Source organism: Pristis pectinata, chromosome 3 (assembly GCF_009764475.1).
Source record: "Pristis pectinata isolate sPriPec2 chromosome 3, sPriPec2.1.pri, whole genome shotgun sequence".
Lineage (NCBI taxonomy): Eukaryota > Metazoa > Chordata > Chondrichthyes > Rhinopristiformes > Pristidae > Pristis > Pristis pectinata.
This window is the reverse complement of record NC_067407.1, coordinates 107,148,024-107,173,638: the sequence shown is the minus strand read 5'-3', so window position 1 is coordinate 107,173,638 and position 25,615 is coordinate 107,148,024. Positions and strand designations below refer to the sequence as shown.

Here is a 25,615-nt window from a genome sequence, read left to right as displayed (position 1 = left end):
CTGGAAATGATCAGCAATGGTCAGATAAATTGTGAAGTGAGATTATAACTGGGATGGGAGGTAAGTGGTGTCATCAAGTAACTGGTGTTCAGCCTCAGCCTGTTGGGAGCATATCAAAAATTAAAATCTCTTAATTTGGTCAGTTGTGTTTAAACTTTGACACACAAAAGAAATGTTTCCTTGATAACACAAACAGAAAATGCTGGGGAAAAACTCAGCAGGTCATGCAGCATCTGGAGAAAGAAAAACAGTTTAGGTTTTGGGTCTGCAACTGTTCATCACAGGCCTGAAATATTGACTGTTTCTCTTTTCATAGATGCTGCCTAAACTGCTATTTGTTTTTTTTTTCCTTCAGCATCTTCTATTTTTGTTTCAGATGTCCAACATTTACGTTTTTATTTTCCTTGATAATACTGCTTAGGTGAAGGTTCCACATGAGCTGAAGCATTATCAGTTCTATTCTGTTTTGGAAGTTCTTGCATTATCTAAATGCTGCCTCCTCTGGTCCTTATTCATCGCATTCTATTAGTGTCTCCTCCTTCAGGCCGATCTGCTGTGATTAACAAACCTTTGCCACCCTCTCAGCCATCACCACTTCCTGTACCATCATGGCAGTAATTAAAAGGTAATGGCATTAAATATCAGTCTTGCACTGAAGCACCTCATTAAGATTTAATGCCATTGATATTATATATTAATTATCTAGAGACATACAGCATGGAAACAGGCCCATCAGCCCAAGTCGTCCATGCCGACCAAGGTAATCTATCGAAGCAAGTCCTATTTGCCTGTGTTTGGCCCATATCCTTCTAAACTTTTCCTGTCCAGGTACCTGTCTAGATGTCTTTTAGAGATTGTAATGATACCCACCTGTACCACTTCCTCTGGCAGCTTGTTCCATACATCAACCATCTTCTGTGTGAAAGTTTCCCCTTGGGTCCCTTTTAAATCTTTCCCCTCTCACCTTAAATCTATGTCCCTTAGTTTTAGACTCCTCAACCCTGGGAGAAAGACTATGGCCATCCACCTTATGTACTCCCCTCACGATATTATGTACTTCTAATAAGGTCAGCTCTCAGCTTCCTATGCCCCAAGGGAAAAAGTCCCAGCCCATCCAGTCTCTCTTTATATCTCAAGCCCCTCCAGTCCTAATCATAGTAAGAGAAAAACAACTGTCATTAGAAAAGCCAGATTCACTGAGAAGTAATGAGAGTTCAAAGAGATGATGCCTTGTACTTTTAATCATATTTGGTTTGGGGGAGGCAGTGAGCACTGGCACAGTGGTCCTGGGTGGACAAGTCAGTAAATTCTGCCACAGCATCCTTGGCTTTGGGAGGTTTGTGCACTGTCAAATTGCTCTTGCTGGGGGAGGGGGTGAACACTGCACAGCAGCTCTGGCTGTTTTGGCAGTGTGCACCAACACAGCAGCTGGGGCACTGGGGGAGACAGCGAGAATAGGCAGTGCAGGCCTGACTGGAGGAGGCACTGAACGTGAGAATGAAAGTTGTCTGTGGGGGAAAGTGGTGAGCAGTGAGTGATGATACAGTAGACGAGCAGGGGGTTAAAGGCAGTGAGCTCTGGTATAGCTGAGGCAAGGCAGGAAATGGAGAGTGCTAACAAAGTAGTCGTGGCTAAAGGCAGGAGTGAGCATTGGCACAGCTGCCCCAGCAATGGAAGCAGTGAGCACTGCTATGGGGGCCCTAGCTGGAGGAGGCAGTGAGTACTGGCAGTGGGTGCCCTATTTGGGAGAGGCAGTGAGCACTGGCAGTGGGTGGCCCCGTTGAGGGATGCAGTGAGTGCTGGCAGTGGGTGGCCCCGTTGAGGGATGCAGTGAGCACTGGCAGTGGGTGGCCCCGTTGAGGGAGGAAGTGAGCGCTGGCAATGGGTGTCCTGTTGAGGGAGGCAGTGAGCACTGGCAGTAGTTGCCCCGTTGAGGGAGGCAGTGAGCACTGGCATTGGGTGCCCTGTTGAGGGAGGCAGTGAGCGCTGGCAACAGATCCAGATCTGGTGGGTGGGGAGGGCAGTGCTTTGTGCCCCAGGCGCTGCCTCGCTCCGCTCTCGCTACCTGCGCTTCACCTCCTGCATCATCCGTTTTCTCCCCGCACTGCATTCGCCGCCGGTTTGTTGGCCAGTTCCAGATCATGTTTTCTGCTCAGCTCCACGGTGCACGGCCGGTCTGCTGACCGACCTATCCTGGGGACTTCGACAATGATAAGGAGAGAAATCGCCGGCTCTTATGGAGAGGTAACCGGCTGAAGCAGGGCGCGATCCCAGGGCTACGGGCTGTTCACTGCTGCAGCCTCTGCCTTTCAGCGGGTTAATTAGATTCACGTCCCCAGTTAGTTGCCGAAAGTTCGCTGTTTTGGATCTCAATTTAGTTTGAAATAACTGTATTTTAAATAATGCCACTTTATTAACTTTATGCATTGCATGCTTCTTTTATACCTGCAAGGTTTACAGTTTGAGTGCATAGTATCATTTTGTTTGGGGGTAAATTTCTGACTTCGGCGCTGCACAGTACAGCGAGCATGAATGCCGGAAACTTGGTGCACGGGGAGGAGGGGGCGTCCGAGCAGGCTCCAAGCAAACTGCACAAAGAATCCACTGCAACTTCGAGCAGCTCGCTTTCACAATTACCTCTTAAATTACAGAAAGATGAAGACTGGGTCTCACAAAAGCAGTGCAGGGCCGGTGCGTTAAAAAGGTGGGGTAAGAAGGTTCACTTCTTCAAGTTCAGCTCCAACCCCTGTTTGGTAACCAGCAGTAAACATCCGGAACTGTACAGCTTCTCTGTTCTCAGTACTTATTTTCTTTGAACACTCAGCTATATAATTAATTTCTGTCGTTGTAAAGGTATCTGTGAAAGATATTGTACTCTTCCTATCACCTCCTGTTCCCTTTATCATAATTGTGTGCCTCCCCTTCTCTAAGCTTTATATTACCAACAGTATAATATAATTTCACATGGCTACTAATGTACGTCACCACCCCCTCCCCCATTTACTTATCACACTCTGGACAAACATAAGTATACATACTGTTTAAATTAGTCTTTATTCTAATTCTGGGCTTCAGCCAGTCCATGCTGTGCCTTGTATCTCCTTTTTAAAGCTTCATCCTGGCGCCCTCCTTCTGCTAAATGAGTTTAAAACTTTGCACACAGCACAAAGTCAAAGGGCCTTACCCAGCTAGGATGCGAGCTGTCCACTTTATGCAGATCACCTCCCGTGCCAGAATTGCCCTAGATATCCCATGAACATCCTTTCTGCATTAACTTGACATTTTACTACTCCTATTCTCACTAATTGGCAATAACCCAGACATAGCTAACTTTTGGTCTGAATATTAACTTTCTTCTGAGCTCCTGAAACTGTCTTGGAGCTCAGCTCCTTTTCTACCTACATCGTTGGTTCTCACAAGGACTCCGACTTCAGAGAAATGGTTTGTTCGTGTTCCAGAAAGCACACAATGATTGTGGTAACGGTGACCATCAGATTATTTCTTGAATGTATTTTTGAATGCCCATTTACATACTTCTGAATAGTAACATAAGTAATTAGTATGACTAGCTCATTTGAAACACGCCTCCATATGACTTCCACTGAATTTGCCTTTCAGCTTTTCAGCATCTGCAGGTCTCTGGTCTTTTAACTCTGTATATGTTAATTGTTCAATAACATACTATTGTATAATCTAAGATTGTTTCTACTGTCAAGCTAAGCTTGAAATTATTTCCTTATGTAAAGACATACATTCATCACATGTCAAAATATCAAAAGTAGATTCAAAGAAGTAAATATCACTGTCAGTATGTATGATTCAGAGCTGGAAGTTTGCTGCGAGTAACTGCTGAATTTCCTTCATGTGTTCAAACTGACCTATGAGACTTCCAGCAGTTAAAACCCTTTATTTTCAAGCAACGTTACCATCTGGCAACAAGCAGATTGCAGATCCATTACATAATACCAAAAACACTTAAAAAAAACATTTGTAGGTTGGAAATTGAGACAAAGTTGATCCGTTACAAAAAAGTGAGTTAGAGTTGGGTGTGCTGCTATCCAAGGTGTTAGGAGAATCGAGTGATTGAAGAATCACACAGGAACCAGATTCATTTCAAGCGCTGATGATTTATTATTTAAGTAGTTTTATATGTATATTTTTATATCACCGGTGGAAAAAAATCCATGCGTGTTCCAGACAACTTCTCCATAGAACAAAGGAAAATATCTTTTTATTATACCCTTTCTCCAATTCATCTCTAGCTGGCTATAGACCAATGATATCAACAATTGATTTCATACATTACATGCACAGCCAACCAGATGTTGAATGAAGTATGAGGGGTTGGTTTTAATCATTCTATGGATAGACATCTTTGTGTCATTTTATGATGCTGGCCGGACACCCTGTTCACTATCCCTGAGTCAGAACAATGGCCCTAGTATTCAGTGACCTTGTGTATTCAGCTCAAACTGCCTCAGTGCTGGTAGGGAGGCCTAGCTGATCATCTCTGTCTATGAGACCACATAATGAAATGTGGTCATGTCCCACAATGTCTTGTTAATTCTCCATTTTGTTACATTATGTGTGACTATTGTACATTTTCTAACCCATCTACTTATGCATTTCTACTTGTTTAACTGTTGTGATGTTGCTCTTGCCCCGGCCACCTCCACTAAAGGGGATCGTGAAACAATTGTTGGAGTCATTTAGTGGCTGAAGGAAATCCCATATCCCATCCAGCATCCCTGCCTCCTCCCTCGCTTTGTTATATGTCCACAGATAGGTGCCATCACTGACCAAGAGTGGACACCTGTATATTCAGGGGCTAGGAGCTGACAACAGTGGTTTAAGCAAATTGTTCTGAAGTTTTCCCTCCCTGGCCTATCCATGCATGGACTATGCTTGGCATTGTGTGCACATTTAAGATATGAAAGGATACTGCTGAACTATTTTGTCCACTCTGGCAGGGACTGCAGTGAATAGTGCAGGTAAAATATGAAGCTAATTCATCTCTTTCACTTCTTGGGCAGAGTGCAAGAATGGAGTCTGTGTGTTCAGTTGCATTACAGATTTCAAATTTGATTTATTAGGATCAAAATGGAGTTAATGTTATTCTGAATCCAGATGAATTATATTTTGGGATTAAATTGGGAAAATCCAATTAGATAGTTATTGCCCTTGCATTTTTATACATAAGGCTGTCTGGAGCGTGGGCGTTTGAACACCAGTTGATATAATGATACGTGGTTGTGGCTTGGTAGTTTTGCATTAAGAATAGAGTCCTGACAAAGGTGGAGTGTGTGTGTATATATATTGTTCAAACCCGTCTCCTTGGCTATTATAAAAGTATTTTCAGATTCTGACTCCTGCTGTGATTATAAACTGATGGGTGTGATTAGCCAGGTAAATGTTATTTGCCCACAATCTGCAAATATTGTTGAGTAATTGCATACTTAAAATGAACACACTATATATCTTTGCTTAAAGGTTGCAAACTAAATAGATAAAGAACTTCAAAAACTTATGGAACATTTGGCTCTGTAAATCCTGACCTTATAAATTTCTGGTTAGGCTTTGGCAGGGCAGCTCTCTTCTGAAAAGAAATACCAAGGGCATAGAGGACTTGAGTGATAAAGGGAAGAAGGACGTAAACTTCCTGTGGAGACTGAAGAAACTTGTTTTTCTTTGAGCAGATATTAAGGGAGACCTGAATGTTGATAGTTTTTGATAGAGCGGTAAGGGAGAAACCTTTTGCTTTGGCAAATGGTTTGCTAAACAGGTTACAGGTGTTAAAATTATTGGGAAATTATTTTCTTCTGCAAAGTAAAAACCCAGAATGTGCTTTGTAGAATAGTGGAAGCACATTCCTTAGGAATTTTCAAAAGGCTATTAAATGTGAAGAGGACTGATTCTCAGGATTTTGGGATAAAACTGGGGTCTGGGATTAAACTGAATAATTCTTTCAAAGAGCCAGCCGAGGGAGGGAAGTGTGCTGTCCTGTGCCCACCTTCTGCACATTAAGATTCTAAGACTGCCATTGCCCATATGGTTGAGGTATAAATAGTCAGAATTGGCTTCTGCCCCCTCTACTGCCTTAAATATGCAGTTACTGTTTTTTTTAAACTTGAGCACACAATAGACTTTGCAAAATGCTGTTAACAGGAAAGGTTATGCTGGACTCCCCAAACCCCGAGGTGGATCTGTTTCTGCTTAATCCCACTGTAGAAAAATTCATCCTAAAATCCTGACCTAGTATTTGCTGATTGCAAGCAGGATGCTTGGTGCTGTGTTAAAGTGTTTAGATCTCCTCAGTTTACAATAATGAACCTGCCATGCTTTTAAAAATGTTTTCTCTGTAGCTTTCAAATGACCAAACAGAGGAAAGACATTGCAGTTCTGATCTCGACGATGAGAATGATGAAGAGCAAGAGGATGTTAATATGTTACGAGGTACTAATGTTAATTGAAAAATGCTTTTTCCTTGCTATTCCAGCTTTCCATGTTTGAAGACACTTGGTCTTTATTTCATACTTCTCCACTGTTGTGCAGTCAGGGAAAAGGTTACTTTTAAACCATTTAGCATTTGTTTTAACTTGGAGTCCAGAAAAATGCCTTCCTTGATCCAGCTCCTGGCTGCTTCTCTTATTTGAAGTGCCTGGGGTTTAGGTGTGAAGGTTCTGAGAGCCAGGGTGCATCAGCTGGCCTCTAATCTTAATTAAAATAAAGCCAGCATTTTATCTGTGTTGTTGATTTTGTGTTGTGCAATGTTGTGAGTACAATTATGGAGATTTGCTCTCTGTGTTCTTGTTTCTGCAACGTTTGACATACTCGGCCTCGTACACTTATCACAAATGTTCCAAGATGGTGCTTCATGTTCTTTGTCACGATCACAATTCAACAACAGCATCTAGATATGGGGTCAGCTTCCATGTACTAATGATATCTAGCTCTAACTCTTGTCTAACTCTACCTCTTCCTTACCACTGGCACCACAGTCACCATTGTGCTGTTGACAGCACTGTGGATGAGATAGAAGCTCCTTCAATGTTGCCTATTAGCTCGTCAAAAACTCTGGCTCCCAAATCAATCCTCTTAGAGTCATACAGCACAGAAACGGGGTCTTTGGCCTGCCATGTCTATGCTGACCATCAATTACCTATCTATTACTAATCTCTTTAATTAGCACTTGGTCCATAGCCTTCTATGCCTTGGTAATTCAAGTGCTTGTCCAATGCTGCTTAAATGTTGTGGGAGTATCTGGCTGTACCATATCAGGCAGTATGTTCCAGACTTCAATCATCCCCTGAGTGGAAACAGTCTTCGTCAGATCCCATCTTAACCTTCTTTAACCAATGCTCTCTTAGTTGATTGCTCAGTACAGCTAAACCTGGTTGCTTGCAGTTTCAGTGTTGAGTTTGATCTTATTTGAGCTTCCACATCTGATTCATTGCCAAGACTATTTTCCCCTTCCACAGCTTGCATTTGGCCTCTTTGTAACATTTCTATACTTCATCCCAAAAGTGCTAAACTCTCAGCAACGTCTTTCTGACCTCAATTAATGGACCATTTATTTTACCACCAATCTCCCAAACTCCTTTCGTCTGTGACCTCCAAGCCACCCAAAGCACTGCTGCCTGCAATCCTGTTGAACTCTCAGTACACTTTTCTTTCCTATCGTCAACCTCATTGAGGTCCCCATCTCTCATTGCATTACATTGAAAATGTAGTGTACAAACCCCTCCATACTCAGCTCAGTACCAACGTACCACGATCTGTCCTTTGTTTATCTGACAACGGCTCTCTTGTTTTTTTCCTCTTCTTTCTCTCCTTTTTATGGTAGGCTCTTCAGATCAGGCTCTGAAATCAACTCTCCCTTTCTACCCCGTTTCTCCCTGCGGAAGATTCACTATAGCCGCTTGCTTCAAAATTGTATTTAGTCATTTTCTACAAATATTCATTTATTTAAGCCTCTGAAGCAACTTGGGGCATTTTATCATTTTAAGAGCACTGTGGAAATAAAGAAAGTTGCAGATGCTGGAAATACTCAGCAGGTCAGGCAGCATCTGGGGAAAGAGAGTAGTCCACAGGAATGATTCTGAGCTTCTGGTTGCCTGCCATTTTCATTCATCATCCCACTCCCACTCTGACCTTTCTGTCTGTGTCCTCCTGCACTGTTACAACGAGGCCCAATGCAAGCCTGAGGAACAGCACCTCATCTTCCATCTGGGAACATCGCAGCCTGCAGGACCCAAGTTAAATTCTCCAACTTTGGGTAGCTCTCTGTTTCTATCTTTCTGTCTGTATCAGCACTGCCCATTTCTGCCAGTCATCATGTTGGCTCAGTTTTCCTTATTCTATTCATATAGTTTGACCTACTGGGCATGTCCCACAGCCTCCATAATTTACAATACATTACACTGACAAAACAGTGTAATGTGCAAGTAACTGTACCCATTAACCTATTTGGACTTGTTCTAAAGTACTCATCGCCTTTTCTTTGAATGTAATGTTTGCTGCCATGGTAAGAATATGACTGAGTGTGTTAATGTATAGAGATGATACTGAATCTTACAGTTGTCCCTGTGAATAAATTGTTACTCAGATGTTTTAATATGTTGAATCTGATCAGCATCATCACATTAAATAAGGGAAGGAACTAAATTACTTTTTCCCCTTTTCCAGACAATGCCGTTAGCTCAACAAGTCTTTCCTCTATCTTCGGTAAAGCCTGCCTGAAGAACACATTTTCTGTAATTCTTATCTTCATCTATCTGCTCTTGATGTCGGTGGCAGTGTTCCTGGCCTATCAGACCATCACTGACTACAGAGAAAAGCTCAAACACCCAGTCATGTCTGTTTCTTTTCAGGAAGTTCAGAAATATGATGCTCCTGGTGAGAACACAGTTATTTTCTTATAAAATTACTGACATAAGTTAGTTCTTGGCTTTTCAAGTTGTATATAGAAATCTCCTGATATTTATTATCCTAATTACTGATACTGAAAGCAATCTGATGATAATTAATTAGATTCAAATCTCTGTGGCTCACTACATAATTAACATGATTTGAATCAGCTGTGCTTTGCAAAAAACATCTTTCGTTACTGATAATATTTCTTTCATTGCAAATTTAGTTTGCTGGACTTGGTATATGAGTAAGTGCCTGTAGACCTAAAGCTAGATGAATTTTTTGCTTAACATTAAGAGCAAGAAGGTAATGCCAAGAGGAAGTATTGGCATCTCAGGACCTGATAGTGAACTATCCACTCAGGTAGCAGCATTGTATACATCGCCTTAATATTTTTATTCATTTTTCTTTGCCCTACACAGCACACATAGTAAATTTACCTTCAATGTCGACATTAAATGTTTGTAATTTTTTTCTTCTGTGGAGTAAAGGACTGCAGTGTTCTGGGAGGACACCTCCATTTAGCAACAATTTGGGGAGAAGGTCTTCCCTTTTTCTACGTTGCTTCATCTTGGCCATTGACTTTTCTCATAACTACTTGTCTGTGTGTTCACTTTAATCAGTTGTGCACTGAGATGTCTAGTGATACATAATCTAGGGAATTGTTTCATTGTGGTACCCAGGGAGAGCTGCACTGTCAGAGCTGCAGAAGGGATGCTAATATCAGGGCTTTGTTTGGTGGTTCATACCATTTTGAAGAAGACCTGAGAATTCATGTGATAAGATGGTCCAATACACATTCAGCTGTTAATTAATACAAATTAATAACTTTTATTTAATTGCAAATTTTTGTTCTTCCTGTGCATGCCTAACTGGATCTTAACAAAGATTATACTTTCAAAAGAAATGATTTCATTGGTTGTGATGTGCTTTGGAACATCCTGAGGGTGTGAGGTAAATGCAAATGATTTTTCTTTTACAACCTCTTGCCTGGACCTTCTGAGATTGTCACCGAATAGAACATTGTATTGACTCACTTATTGTTTCTTATTAATTATCATAGGCTTCCAATATTAATTATTTAAGTGCTTTTCAACTTTAAAAAAGTGTACTTTTAGGCTACTTAAATATGGCATGAATTAAGTAACCGGTTCTCCTTCTGTGCTGTCATGGCATTGTACCTTAAGTGCTAATCCGGCTCCTGAACATGATGAGTAATATACCTTTGGTAATGGCTGGAATGCATTGACATTCCAGAATTGTTAGCATATGAGATGAGTCATCTGTTTTGCAATTTTTATCCCAAGGTAGTCACAGCCTTAATTGTAGTTATGTGATTTCTATTCAATCTCAGCAACTCTTGTCAAATCTTGCATAATGCCACTGGCTTATTTATTTATTAATTTTCTGGGTGTGGGCACTGCTGACAAAGCAGTATTGATTGCCTTTGAGAAGGTTTGAGTTGCCTATGAATATGATACAACCAAACGACTTGCTGGGCTATTTCAGATGGAGCAACACACAAGATGATGGAGCAACTCAGTGGGTAAGGCAGCACCTAAGGAGGGAAATGAACAGTCAATGTTTTGGGTCGATACCCTTCATCTGGACTGAAAGATAAAGGGGAGATAGCTAGTATAAAGAGGTGGAGGGAAGGGGTTGGAGTGAGAGCTAGCAAGTGATAGGTGGATCCAGGCGATGAGAGATGATAGGCAGATGGAGGAGGGGAGAGTGGAAGTAGTGCTCGAAGCTGGGAGGTGGAAATGAAAGAGGGCTGAAGATGAAAGAATCTGATAGGAGAGGAAGGCGGCGCATGGAATCAAGTGAGTGAGACCGGGAGGGCAGATGGGAACAGTGGGGGAGTGGAGCCAGTGGGAGGAGTGTGTGGGTGACGGACAGATGGAGTGGGTGGAGGAGGGGAAAGAGCCCATTGATGGGTGCTGAGGTGAGCGTAGGAAGAACTGGGTAGGTCAAAAGAGAAAAGAGACGGAGGGGGAGCAGTTTATTGGAAATTGGAGAATTCAGTGTTCATGCCGTCAGGTTGTAGACTACCCAGGTAGAATGTGAGGTGCTGCTCCTCTAGACCAAGTGCAAACTGGATGACCACTTCACCGAGCACGTGCGCTCTGTCTGCCAAGGCTGTCTGGAGCTCTCGGTTACTAGCCATTTTAATTCTGCTCCCCATTCCAACGCCACTACTGCTCGGCTGCCTCCACTGCCAGGGTGAGGTTAAATGCGAACTAGCGGAACAGACGCTCCAGATTCCAGCATCTGCAGTCTCTTGTGTCACTATCCTACAGTCTGTTTTCTGGAGGACTGTTCCCCATACAGGTACTGTGTTTCTATAGGAATTTGGCCCTTGGGCACTGGGTTGCTCCATTAGTACCTGGATCAGAGGAGCATTGGTTGAAGTAGGTTGGGTAGCAGACTATAACGTCTGAATCATTTGTGGTGGTCACCTTAATGAATGTGGTCTCGATCTGTGTCACAGGCATAGCATTGTATCTTGGTGAGGCTGAGCTCCTGAGTTGTAAGCATCATTTTCATGATCGTGTTCAGTTTGTGGTGAATCCAGGCCAACCAGGAGAAATAGATTGCATCAAGGAACACGTCAGTTATGTGGACCCTTACAGAAACCAAACATTGGTAAAGTATGCCATGTACTTTATAATTTATCTCTTTCATGTCCTTATTTATGTGTTCCCATTTAACCGGCATTAATCTGCTATATTTAATTTCCTGTCAAATCCCCTCTCAAAGATTGTATTTCTGTATATAGAATAGGCCCTTTGGCCCATGATGTTGTGCTGAGCTAATTAAGCTAATGATGCCTAATTAAACTAATCCCTTCTGCCTGCACGTGGTCCATATCCCTCCATTCTCTGCATATTCATGTGCCTACCTATGAGCCTCTTAAACACCATCTGCCTCCATCGCCACCCCTGTGGAAACAAAAACTTGCCCCGCACATCTCCTTTGAACTTTCTGCCTCTCATCTTAAATGCATGCCTTCTAGTATTAGACATTTTGACCCTGGGGGGAATAAAGTATTGGATGTTTATCTATGCCTCTCATAATTTTATAAACTTCAATCAGATTTCCCCTCAGCGTCTGCTGGTCCAGAGAAAACAACACTAGTTTGTCCAACCTCTCCTTACTGCACCTGCCCTGTAATCCAGGCAACATCCTGGTAAACCTCTTCTGCTCCCTCTCCAAAGTCTCTGCATTCTTTCTATAATGACCAGAATTGAATGCAATACTCTAGATGTGGCCCAACCAGAGTTTCATAAAGCTGCAACATAAATTCCAAGCTTGGTATAAATAAAACTAATGAGCAGGAATAAGTATGAGGTTGCATTTTGGGAAGTCAAACCAGGGTAGGACTTTCACAGTGGATAGTAGAGCCCTGGGGAGTGTTGTAGAACAGAGGGACCTAGGAATACATTATTCCCTGAAAGTGGTGTAACAGGTAGACAGGATAGTGAAACAAAATCAAAAACTAGAGGGAATAGGTTTAAAGTGAGAGGGCAAAGATCTAAAAGGGACTCAAGGGGCGACTTCTTTATGCAGAGGGTGTTGTGTATATGGAATGAACTGCCAGAGGAAGTAGTTGAGGCAGGGATAATAACAACATTTAAAAGACATTTGGACAGGTACATGGATAGGAAAGGTTTAGAAGAATGTGGGCCAAACATGGACAAATAGGACTAGCTTAGATCGGTATCTTGGTTGGCATTGACGAGTTGGGCTGAAGGGCCAGTTTCCGTGCTGTATTGCTCTATGACTCTGTCAACTGATCCATCATCTTTAGGGTTAACCTGAATGGCCACCCCAGTTCTTCTTTCCCCCAACCTTTTCTCCTATCGTACACCCGCTTGCACTGCTTGGAAAATTTGTCAGGCCATCTTGTATTCAATTGGTTGTATTTCTCCTTGTTTGTAGAAATCAGCCCTGGTTTTCCGTGGACCCCAGGATGTGAGAAAGAAGGAGCTAGTATTCATGCAATTCCATCTAAATGAAACAGAAGAAGATTTCAGTGCAATTGGCTATCTCTTATTCTCTTCATTTCAGGAGTTTCAGGAGAGGTGAGAAACTAGAGAAGGGACGTTCATTCTGTGGGGGTTTTGGGGCTAGGTGGAAAGAATTAATACTTTGTTGGTGCATAATGATTGTTATCTAAAAGTTTTCAAGTAAAGTAATTGTTTACCAAATCAGTGTTTGCCTTTCATGCAAAATCAGCTGGACTTATTTTAAATAAAAACAGACACATTGAGTAGATCAGGCAATATCTGTGGAAAGAGAAAAAGAGGTAATGGTTTAGATCTGAGGCCCTTTGTCAGAACTGGCAGAGAGCATCAGAGGAGATGCACAATAAAGGAATGGACCAGAGGAGAAAGGATGGAGTCAAAGTAGGAAGAAGTAAACTCAGTGTGGCAAGGGCAGGCTGAAACAATAGGTCTTCCCAGACAGATTTGCTTGTGGATATTGGTCAGCAGATAGAAGCAAGCGTGTGAGATGGGAGACTACAAAGCTGGAAGCTGCGGAGGAAGATCTCCCAAAGAAGTGAGATCTGTGACTGTCTGGGAGTGGTGGAGGGCATCAGAGGTGTTATGGATGTAAGTGGGAAGGGACATGTAAATGTAGTTGTTGAACCTTATTTGGATAGTGTTGCTGGTTACGAATACCATAGAATTCAACAGTTCAATATCAGCAGATGACATGTAAATTCAAAATTTGTGTTGTAATTTCTTTATAAAAAGTCATGCCTAATTCATATTGCCTGAGTTTTGGTAATTCAGAAACTTCTCTCTTGCAAATGGTTGGGACAGACATCGACAGGTTATAGAGAATTAAGTAATATATATAGCTAAGAATGGGGTTTTCAGGCATACTGGTCAGTCCTGCTTTTAATTCACCACCCACTCCAATTCATCTAATCCCATCAGTATAACCCTTTTATCCCTCATGTTTAGATGCAGCTTCCACTTATCTTTTTATGAAAATACTGCCTATGATAGATGCAGGCAGGGCACTGGAAGAAATGCAATATGTCAACTGTTCTATATTTAAAGCAGTGCTGATACCTCCTCATTGATGTCATTATTTCTGTATCATGTATTTGGCAGCAGAATGGTATTTTTTGCCAAATTATTACTGTCAATTTAAAAATGACAGAATAAAAATCACTGAATTCTGCTGCTCTGCGATATTTTGTGTAAGATAATAAGCAATTTTGTAAACTGAACGGAGATATCTGGCATTTGTCTTTCAGTCCTGACAAAGCACAGTTCATGCAGGACTGTGAACGTTCCTACTCCATTTGGACTTTCTCCGGAGGTTTTCGAACATGGGTCAAAATGTCTTTGGTAAAAACGACAGAGAAAGATAGAAGTGAATCGGTGGAATTCAGGCAAGAGGTATGGCGACCACTGTGATTAAGGCATGGATAGATGTGTGAGTATTGCAGCAATGCCAGAGACTGTTATCATCGACTTGTGTTTTAGGTTTTGTTACATGGACAGATGTGGAATTGATTTCTTGACTTTAAATCAGTAAATTGGATTGGAGCCAACCTCCTTTCCGTTTATTGTCTGTAATCTCCTTGAGGTCTCTGACAACGTATTATTATGAACCAAACAAGTATACGGGGGAATTGTAATTAATAATACATTGGTATATTTAGTTTTTGCTACAACCCCTATAAGGAAAGAAGAAGTCACTGTAGAAAAAAGCTTGAAAGTTAACCAGCAACATCTAGCAGTTATCTAACTGATGAGAGGATAGAATGAGTGCGTGGGAGAATGAGGCGAAGATAGAATTAATAATCACATGATGTCAAAATAACTATGAGAGGAAGGCAGTGAAGTAGTGATTGTAAAGAAGTTGTGGGAAGTAGTTCCAGAGTATGACGTAGCATGAAGCCAAGTGAAGAATGTGGGTACTCAGATGGAAGGTAGGGCATGAATTTGGGTGTAAGTTGGAAAATAAAGAAATCTTATCTTTAGAAGGGTTTTTTAAACAGATTTGAGGTGAGCCAGTACAGCATTTTGGAAGCTGTAAGTATTGGTTTCAGTGGCAAAGAGAAGGAAAGGGAGAATGATATTTGAAAATACATTTTCTGGCTTAGACCATAATACCATAAGATTAGAGGAACAGACCTATCAAGTCTGCTCTGCCATTCCATCATGGCTGGTTTTTTTTCTCTCAGCCCCATTCTCCTGCTTTCCCCTCGTAACCCTTAACTCCCTTTACCAGTCAAGAACCTATCAATCTCTTCCTTAAATTCACCCAATGACTTGGCCTCCACTGCCTTTCGTGGCAATGAATTCCACAGATTCACCCTCTGGCTGAAGAAATTCCTCCTCATCTCAGTTCTAAAGGGACATCTCCTTATTCTGGGGCTGTTTTGCCCTTGGATCCTAGACTCTCCAAACTAATGGAAACATCCTCTCCACATCCACTCTATCCAGGCCTTTCAGTGTTAACTAGGTTTCAATGAGATCTCCCCTCATCCTTCTGAACTCCATCGAGTACAGTCTTAGAGACATCAAACGCTCCTCATAGGTTAAGCCTGTCATTCCCGGGACCTTTCTTGTGAACCTCCTCTGGACCCGCTCAAGGGCCGGCACATCCTTCCTTAGATACAGGGTCCAATATTGCTCACAATATTCCAAATGTGATCTGACTAACACCTTATAAAGTCTCGGCAGTACTTCCTTGCTTTTATATTCTAGTCCTCCAGAAAAGAATGCTAACATCAGAATCAGGTTTATTATCACTGACATGAAATTTGTTGTTTTGCGGCAGCAGTACAGTGCAAGATAAAAATTACGGTAAGTTACAAAAATAAATAGTGCAAAAGAGGAATAACAAAATAGTTTTAATGGGTTCATGGACCATTCAGAAATCTAATGGTGGAGGAGAAGAAACTGTTCCTAAAATGTTGCATTTGTCTTCTTTACTACCAACTCAACCCGCAAATTAACCTTAAGGGAATCCTGAACTAGGATTCCAAAGTCCCTTTGCACCTCTGATTTCTGAATTCTCTCGGCATTTTGAAAATAGTTCACACCTTTATTCTTCCGACCAAAGTGTCAAACCCAACACTTCTCAATGCTGTATTCCATCTGCCACTTCTTTGCTCATTCTCCTAACCTGACCAAGTCCTTCTGCAGACTCCCTGCCTCCACAACACTACCTGCCCCTCCACCTATCTTTGTATCATCTGCAAACTTGGCCACAATGCCATCAGTTCCTTTATCCAGATCATTAATGTATAAAGTGAAAAGTTGCGATCCTAACACTGACCCTGTAGAACTCCACTAGTCACTGGCGGCCATCCTGAAAAGGATACCTTTACCCCCACTGCCTGCCTTCTGCCAGTCAGCCAACTTTCTATCCATGGTAGTCCCTTGCCTCTAACACCATGGCTCTTATCTTGTTTAGCAGCCTCGTGTGTGGCACCTTGTCAAAGGCCTTCAGAAGGTCCAAGTAAATAATGTCCACTGACTCTCCTTTGTCTAACCTGCTTGTTACCTTATGAAGCCCTGCTTGTTACAGCTTGGTGATTGTTATGGTATTGGGTTTGAGGCTACCTCAGATTGAACAGTATATTCCACAGCATCTGATGTAATCTGAGTGAGTGGCCACAGAAGAATATTGAGTTTGTAGCCAAGGTACATGTTTTTGAAAAGAGGCAAATAAAGTGTTATACTGGCTTACACATGACTTGGTGTGAAATAGACGATGAGGTAGAATCTAGATATGTGGTTAAGATGTAGACCTTTTTTGTTGTCAGCATGCATATCTAATGAGATCGAATGTCAACAGAGAGTAACTTGGGGAAAGATGTAAACAAGTAAAATGCTGTATTCAATGATCATACGACTCTGGTCTTGGCCCTGTTGGCTGTCATGATTTTGTTTTTTGGTAGACTTTGGTTCCCAGCTCCTCTAGTGTGGCACGTGTATGATTACTTATAAAAAGGATCTACTTTCTATAAGTGACATGAGTTAATGGATTTGGACATGTGCCAACAGATCAATGATAATTGGTTACCTGTGACCTTTTAGGAAAAAAGTACTTGTATTTTTTTTAAGGGAAGTCATTACATCTTTAATATGTGCTACAAGGCAAGAGTGGCTGATTATTTGAAATGGTTGAATTCAGTGCTGAGCTGAAGGATGTAATATGCCTGTCAGAGATGATTTTTTTTTTCTTTTAAAAAGTTTACACTACTGAATATATCAACCATGAATGTAGTTTTGCACTGTATATATATGTCCTAAAGTTTTGCACTGTATATATCTTTTTATTATGAATGAAGTTTATTTTTGAAATAAAAAGATGTCTCACTGAGCTTACACTAAACTACTGTATGTTAGAAAAGGGTGGGGCAAAAACAGAATGGTCAAAGTGGAGGTCACAGAGATATTGAAGGTGTCAGGCAATGGCCACAGGGTCACCCTTGCATACTGCAGGGAGGTGATTTGTAAAGTGATCACCCAATCTGCACTTAGTTTCCTAATGTAGAATAGATCACGTTGTGATTACTGAATACACTACACCAAATAGGAAGAGGTACCAAGTAAATCACTGCTTCCCCTGGAAGGACTGTTTGGTTCCCATGACGACAGGAAGAGGTAAAAGGACAGGTTTTGCATCTCTGCAATTGCTGCCTTAAGGAGAGAGCATGGTGATTGGGAAAGACCAGAGTACTGCAAGGATCAGTATATAGAGGGGAAGGGGAGGGAGGGGAAAGGTGGATCGAGTTATGCCATCACTTTGGAAGTATCAGGAAATTACAGTGGATGAATTGTTGTAAGTGGTGGCTGATGAGGTGGAAGGTGAAGCCCGGGAGTCCTATCCTTCATGAAGACAAAGGGGACCCCTATGTTTTTCCACAGAAGCTACCTAACCTGCTGAGTATTTCCAGCAATTTTGATTCGATTTCAAATTTCCAGCACTTGCACTGTTTTGCTTTCAGTAAACCTACTTAAGACCAATACTGTCCAGATCTGAACATTTTAATATAGAAAATCAAACAAGTGCAGACTCTAAAAATAAAAACAGAAAATGCTGTTAACAGTCAGCAAATCAGGCAGCATCTGTGGAAGGAGAAATGGGGTCCTGGACACTTGCTGAGTTTTCCAGCATTTTGGGTTTGATTTTTTTTATATATTCTAAACAGCTTTCTTAATGTTCACACAGTCCACTCTTGTGAGATATAACAACCGTCGGCATGGTTCTGAACAAAGTGGCCAGTGGTTCTTTGTTGTTTTTGAATGGAAGGATCCGTTCATTCAGGAAGTCCAAGATGTAAGTGGGATCATCTTTTACTGCTGGTCTTTGTATGTTAATTGGCTGAGTGACTGGAGAAGAACTACATGAAGGCCCCAGAGTGTACAAGTGTGGAAGTATTTGAAATAAAGCTGACAAGGACCATTCTGGTCATCTCAGGTGGCACAAGCACTGCTTTCATTGTTCTATATTTGGGTCTCTGCTTCATAAGATTAGTAAAGAAAAAAAAGACATAAAATTATGGGTCAATTGAGAAAAATATATTGTTTCAATGATAATTAAGACAAAATACAATCAACTAATTTCTCAAGGGGTAATGGATTGGTATAAATCAGCACATGACCTGGTCTTATGATATTTAAGGTACTGATCTTCCACAGTCATGAAATGCTATTAGTATATTTTCCTGTACTCTGCATAAAGTTATTAATCACAAGTATAAACTATAAATCCTAATTTGTCTGGATTAATTATCCTTTGCAGATAATCACAGCCAATCAGTGGAACACGATTGCCATCCTGTGTGGTGTGTTCTTGGCTTTATTCAAGGCAGCAGAGTTTGCAAAGCTCAGTATTAAATGGATGATTAAAATTAAAAAGAGACAGCAAAAACTCAAGACCCAGGAACTGAACCAGTTAAGTTAAACCAAGGACCCAGTTTGAGCCCTTTGATGGGATGCATTTCTGATTCACTCTCTTCCCTCCACCCAGGACTTCATTTGTATGTTGTGTAGAACTTAAAAAGTTGTTATAACAGCTACCAGTTTTCATATGACTATATTTAGTCTGATGGAATCAGATACTTCAGTCTTGGGGAATTAAAGTTTTATTTTCATTCTCAATTTGTGTAAATAGGAAGGCTCGGGTAATAACAAAATAGTATACCATAGCACTGTTATCTATAAATTCCTTTAGTCTTTTTTGGATTGTGATTCACTATGACTTGAAATATAGTGATTTAAGACACGTATATCATTGGGCAAGTGGTTTTTAATGTCTATTATGCTACTGTTATTGATACTTGACCAGTGATTGACATCAGCATCCGCTTTGTGTCAACAGTCATGTCATCAGTGGCAAGGCAGTGTTCAGGCATTGCAATGTACTTGAATGCAATGTGGTCCCAGTAAAGAAATAAAAAAAAGGGCCTGTGCAAAATTAATATTTCTATGCTGCTAATGATTACGGTATGTGCACTGGTTTGCAGTAAATGATAAGTGGTTTTTGAAGTAACCTTTATAACCTTTGAAGTAAGCATAGTTACATCTGTATACTGCCAATGTCTTATAGTTGCTATTTTGTTTGTATATCAAAAATACAACTGAAGGTTAGGATCTATGTACTTTGGAAATCATAACAGTTATAAGCAGTTATTAGAAAAGGGAATTAAATATTTTGATGAAAGGAAAATACAGCTAGTATTATGACTAAACCACGAGTCAGTGAAACGTAGTGTATGTTGGATCCATATGGAAAGGAAGATTTCTACATTAATCTCACCTTCAAATGTTTTGAATAAAATGTGATGAAAACAATGATCTTTATGCTGAATTCTTAACGGCCATGTATTATGTGTTCATGCATATTTTATATTGCCATATTTAATGAACTAGTGTCAGCTATGGTTCTGTAACTTCTGAGTGGGAAGATTGTAATTTCAGCACTTTTCCCCTCATTTGAATAAGAATTTGTTTAAAAAAAACTTGATTTCTTAGGAATTGTATCTCATTTCTTTGAAAATCTATAAAGCTTTGACGCTGGCATAAATGCTGGGAACCCCCAGTGATTAATCTATGTAGCTTTTTCATATCAGGGTAGGATTGCAGATTTAAATACTACAGATGGGAACCTATGGCACACATTAGGCTCTACAGGCTGTGTTGACTACCTGTTCCATCAGAGGGAGGCACCCCAATCTCTCCCTTAAATTGTCAGCACACTAAAGTTGCAGAGTCCTCTTTGGGGAGAACAGGCCATTAAGGATATAGGTATTCAGGCCAGGACCCAGGCCTGGTTTTTCTTGGGTTGCATTCAAGCCCCTGAAACTGTGGCTTCTCAGGTTAGGGGCAGCCTGGCAAGAAAATAAAATATTGCTGGGAAGTTTCCTTCTCTCTACTCCATTCACACTTGAATTTGAGAGGAACTTTTAAATATAATGCTGTCAGGAAACTGGTAAGGAAAATTAAGGCATAATGCATCCTGGTTCTGGCCTAATATCAGCACCTACCATCATATTATTATTGACCTAAAGTGGGAGTGCATCAGTACATCCTCAAGCTTGATAGTTCTAAAAGATCTTTTAAAAAGCAGTTTATATGTAACTGGGACTCTCAAGGTTTCATTTGATCTTTGTGTAGTTAAAATGCAGGGTAGCTTAAATCTATTTTCTGGTAATTACAGCAAAATTATCTCACTGGTCATGATACAGGCATTGGGGATACTGGGAGGGAGTGATCCAAGACTCATCAAAAGATACTTGAAGATTGTTATCTGTTTTCAAAATAAAAGGAATACTGAAAAAAAATACAGGAACTGCAACATAATGTTTTGAAGATGGTCCTCAACTATTATAAAAATAACTTAAATTTCAGGACTGCTATCTGTTATTATGAAAAGTTACCTATAGATGGTAGCCTTAGTCTTGAACCAAGCTAAATAGAAGTTTCATGTCTGTTGATTATTGGTTAACTGGCATGTAATGTTGGATTCCTAACGTGGGTGGTCAAGTACATTGAATCCACCCAAACGATTATCTCCCTTTCAGATCACTGAATTAAGTCTGAAATAATGTTAGTATTCTGACATTAATTATTAAACTACTAATTAGATTAAACTTGTTACTATATTAAGATTTTCAATAGATTAAAAAAGGTGCTACTTATAGGATGTTTACAACAATTTTTCAAAAAATTTTGTAGTGATGTGTTTAAATTTAAGAATATTAGTAATGACAAAAAATTTATCTGCCTTGTTCATGGACATTTGACATTATTTATTTAGAGAATGAGTGATGACTTAATAACTATGTTCTTGTTTAATGTGGAAATACTGTTCTATTATTCAAGAAAATTTGCTACAAGTCAAAAGCTGTGGCAAATAAATCAAAGATGCTGGTACATTGAGTGGTCAAGATACATAACAACCCACAACAACAGTAATGTCCGTGGCTTTCCAGTTTGTTGATCTGTATCACCACTTTACACTTATATCGGTGCCTACAACAGAAATAGAAACGAGAGTTATAAATCACTGAATTAAGTTCTATTGCCAACATTCTTCCAGGCAACTTGGCATCGAAGGTTTGTTTAAAATATTTTTTCCCTTTTAAGATTTATGATCCATTTATATTAATAGCTGACCCTTGAGGAATCTCTGGCAGTCTTTCCTGCTTCCAAAGAATCACTGAATGGATTGCTTTCCATGACTCGGGTGAACCAGCACAGAAGACAGATATTCAGCCCTTTGTCTGTGGCAGTCCCATGTAAGCACTGTGCAGCTTTGCCAAAGTGCTTACATGGGACAGCACTGCTTTCTTTCAGGTACCGATCCAGTTCCCATTGTGAAAGCTGTAACTGAATCACATACCATCAACCATTGCATTCCAGATGCTAATCACTTGTTAATTGAAAGAAAAATTTTCATGTCACCTTTTTTTGCCAATCACCTTGAAATCTGTGCCCTTAGATTTGTAACCTTCACACCAGTTTCTAATTTTGAATACTTCTGACACATTCTCTCAACCTCACTCTTTGTTTTACTCAATGGTTCTATTTTCGAAGTCCAGGATCCCATAGCTTTTTTGAATTTTCTTAACCTATCCTGCCACCTTCAAAGATTTAGAGAGAGACATACACATATATTTCAGCAGGCCAATTAAAATTGCATCCTTAGCATTTCTTCTTATCCTTCCTACCAAAATGTATCACTTAACGTTTTTTTGTAGTAACTTTAATTTATCATGTGCCTGTCCATTTATCCACATGCTACCTTCTTAAAGTAAAGCACAGAAATGGGCCTTTTAGGTCACCACATTCATGCTGATCTTCTTGCCCATCTACACTGAACTCTCATACTTCCCCTCTCTTCTGTTTCCCAGTTGTGTTGTTTGTGAATTTTGGAATTGTTCCTTGCATACCCAAATGCATCAAGAAAACCAGTTGACCCCAGTACAACCCTGGGGCAATGCCTTTGTATACCTTCCTCCCATCCAAGTAACAACCATTTACTGTGACACTTTACTCTCAGTAGCCAACTTTGCTAACAAGCCTATTATGTGGCAGTTAATCAAATGCCATCTGGATGTCCATTTACTAAATAGTGACTGTACTGCAGTAATCAACTATTCAGCCTAATGTCAATGCAGTAAAATTGTAGAGGTCCTTATCTGGGAAAAAAATAAATTGCTGGTTTTTAAATATCAACCAACATGACTTTGTTAAAGGTTCTTCAGAAAATGACAATTAATGAAGGGAGTACAATTGTTGTGCATATGGGTTTTTGAGGGCATTTAATTAAATGCCACAATAATGTTGGGGTATTGGTGAGGAATTTCAAAGATTAAGAAACTAAAAGCAGTGTATAGAGCTAATTGATTGTTTATCAGGCTGGAATGAAGTTCACAGAAATGGCCCTCAGGATAAGCATTATTGTCAAAAGGTAGAGAGCCAATCATTGGCCTGGATTTGAGCATCCAGAACATAATTTGAAAGTATGCAAATGACGCACAGTTTGGAAATGTAGTAAGAAGTAGACTTGTGGGGGACATACAAACTGATGAAATGGACAGATATACAGCAGATGAAATTTAATGCACACAAAGATGATGTTATTCACTTTGGAAGAAAAGCTATTAGTACATTGTACAATTTTAAAGGAACTAAAGGACAGAAAAACTGGAAGGTAACATACGCAAATATCTGAAGATGGTAAGCAAGTGCCATTGAGCACATTAGAGCCTGGATTTAAGTGCTGTTACTATTTTAACACTTTCAGAAATCAAAACAAAACATTTAATTAGGAAATCTAGGCCTAAATACTACCAGAAATTTAAAGTTTTCCCTTCAACAACAAACACAATTTAGTACTAATAACAAAAACACATCAAAATGCTTTTTCAGCAGCAAGTTCATGCTAAGCTACATGCAATACGAGGGTAGATGAGCAACAGTCACCTCAAGGAGGTGGATTTTAGGGAGGCTCTTAAGAGAATTGAGCAGATAGGAAGTAGAGATATTTAAGAAGAGAATTCCAGAGCTTAAGGATTGGCTACTGAATTACGTAACTTTATCATGCACTATCCTGAAGGTGAGCAATAAGCAACAAATCTTATTATATTGGCCTCCTTTGCTGGATAAAGAAGAAAAAAAAAATCAGGCTTTGTCTGGTATTATTTATGATGGACAATATTTACATGCCAGAGCTTCAATGAACATTTATGTGATAGATTCTGATATAATTAAGTACTTGCATCCAGCCATCAGAAGCTGCAATTTCACTTTATCATGATGTAAGCTATTCAATACAATTATGGGAGTAAGTTGAAGGCAGCAATTTTTAAAATTATAAGCCAGTCACATTGGATTTTTGATTTTACTCCCTGCAAAAATAGAATTAAGAATTACCATTTCTTGACAGGCTCTTTTATAGATTATCAACTTACATGATATGAATCATCATACACTTAACATCCATTGTCATATATATATTCCCCTCCCTCTATCAACAAGCCCACTTTCTCAACTATATTCCTTTTGCTTGTTTATTTAATAAACCCTGTCCTAATCATTTGAGGAGAATTACACAGGGAAATTCAAGGTTTCTGCTGTAAATGTTCTCTAGCTTAGAGTATATCATCACAAAACTGATTCAGTACAGGGGACCAACATTTTTGTGGATTGCGTTTGACACAGAAACTAAACAATTCCTAGCATATAAATAAATTATCTAAGATCAAAATTGCTTCTAATACCTACATGGCCCAAGAATGATACATCCATAATATAAACATATGTATAGTACATGCTTAAGTAGAGCTAGCTGGAGATTCAGTAATCTTCATTGTACTCTGCTCTTAAAACAAAATGTACCCTGTAATCCAATTTGATAGAAGAATCCCTGATTTTCACTTCCTAGAACATTTACATTCGAGTCAGTCTTCAATTACTTGTGCTACTGATATGCAACCTCATCCCAAAAGGATGATAAACTGAAATACTGTTCCTTTCAACAAACAAAAGTCGAGGAATGGATACTTAACCTATATCATTCAAGATATCCAGCTGAGATTCACAGAACTCCATCAGAAACTGTATATCTTTGTAAAATAGAAAAGCTAAAAATGTTGAAATCCAAATACAAATATTATGTAGACTTTATTGAATGTTGCTCAGAACCCCAAATAAGGTGTCTCATTACAAAAGAGCTTCACACTGCCAAAGATTTACAGAATGGAATGGTTCTCTGACATAACATCAGAATGATTAGTTGAAGAAAAACGTACAATATTTTATGCTTGAATTTCTAATGTTTTTTCTGTAGGCATAACTCGCTCCTTTTCAGGTCACTCAAGGTCTGTAGCATTGTGAGAAGCACATATAAAATAGGAAAAATCTATATTTAAATAGCTGACTAATTTTCTATGTGCAGCACAATCAAAAAATTATTTTTTTCAAGTCATAATTCCACCAATTATTTTCACTCTGGCCACAAATGATAAATTCATTTATTCTCTGAGAATTCTAAAAAGTGACATAATAAATTCATGATCAAAGTTACAAATATTGTGGTCACACAGTAATGTTCAAAGTTCATATCTTTTCCTTTTAACATAGTTTACAGCTCATCAAAAAAGCTGGTCATTTTTGGAAGTATACTGCTGAAGATTTGTCTTGTGTATGTATTTTATCCACACGTATTCCAAAATATGTATGAAATACCCCATCACTCCTCATCTGTAACTCTTAAGTCAATTGTCGATACTGGTCATTTGGCACTTGATTTATTGTCTTGAGCATTTTGCGTATTGTGGGTATCACTCTGTACTTCAGAAAGCGTTTGACTCCTTTGGAGCCGCAACTCTTCAAGATTTTTCCAAAGTTCCTCACGCTCCTGTTCCTTCTTCTTTTCACTGCAAGATTAAAAATTATTTGTTAAGGAACATGCAGTGCAATGCCAATATTTTAGAGTTAGAGAGAATTTTATTTTATAGACTTCTGTAATTCATCTCCTATTGTAACTATTAGTAAAATTCAGTAGATTTCTTGAAACATATACTCTAGTAGGTTAATTCCTATAAACAATCCACATTGATTAAAAATTATCAAATTATGTCCATTTCATATAACAAATATATACTATTTCTCATACAATCCTAGAATAAAACAACATTTAAACACTTGCATGACGG

At 39.7% G+C, this 25,615-nt stretch overlaps 2 protein-coding genes across 5 annotated transcripts in view; one reads left to right on the top strand and one right to left on the bottom strand.

Annotated features, from left to right (window-relative positions):
- The first annotated feature begins 1,969 nt into the window (after positions 1-1,969).
- On the top strand, positions 1,970-19,737 carry pacc1 (proton activated chloride channel 1). 4 transcript variants are annotated; one of them, XM_052012234.1, is made up of 8 exons: positions 1,970-2,244; positions 6,363-6,453; positions 8,686-8,895; positions 11,402-11,556; positions 12,853-12,995; positions 14,183-14,327; positions 18,121-18,228; positions 18,694-19,737. In XM_052012234.1, exons 1-8 carry the CDS (start codon positions 2,209-2,211, stop codon positions 18,853-18,855), a joined length of 1,050 nt encoding a protein of 349 aa, XP_051868194.1. In that variant the 5' UTR covers positions 1,970-2,208; the 3' UTR covers positions 18,856-19,737. The 4 variants fall into 4 exon arrangements, with proteins under 4 accessions (XP_051868194.1, XP_051868198.1, XP_051868197.1 ...); XM_052012238.1 differs by lacking the exon at positions 1,970-2,244 and adding an exon at positions 2,259-2,338; XM_052012237.1 differs by lacking the exon at positions 1,970-2,244 and adding an exon at positions 2,564-2,704.
- Positions 19,738-24,030: 4,293 nt separating this feature from the next.
- The window catches only part of ppp2r5a (protein phosphatase 2, regulatory subunit B', alpha isoform), a 127,893-nt gene continuing 126,308 nt past the window's right edge, over positions 24,031-25,615 (bottom strand). Inside the window, exon 13 of the mRNA XM_052011882.1 lies at positions 24,031-25,336. Coding sequence (XP_051867842.1) covers positions 25,192-25,336 — 145 coding nt within the window. The 3' untranslated portion in view covers positions 24,031-25,191. The remainder of the gene's footprint in view (positions 25,337-25,615) is intronic.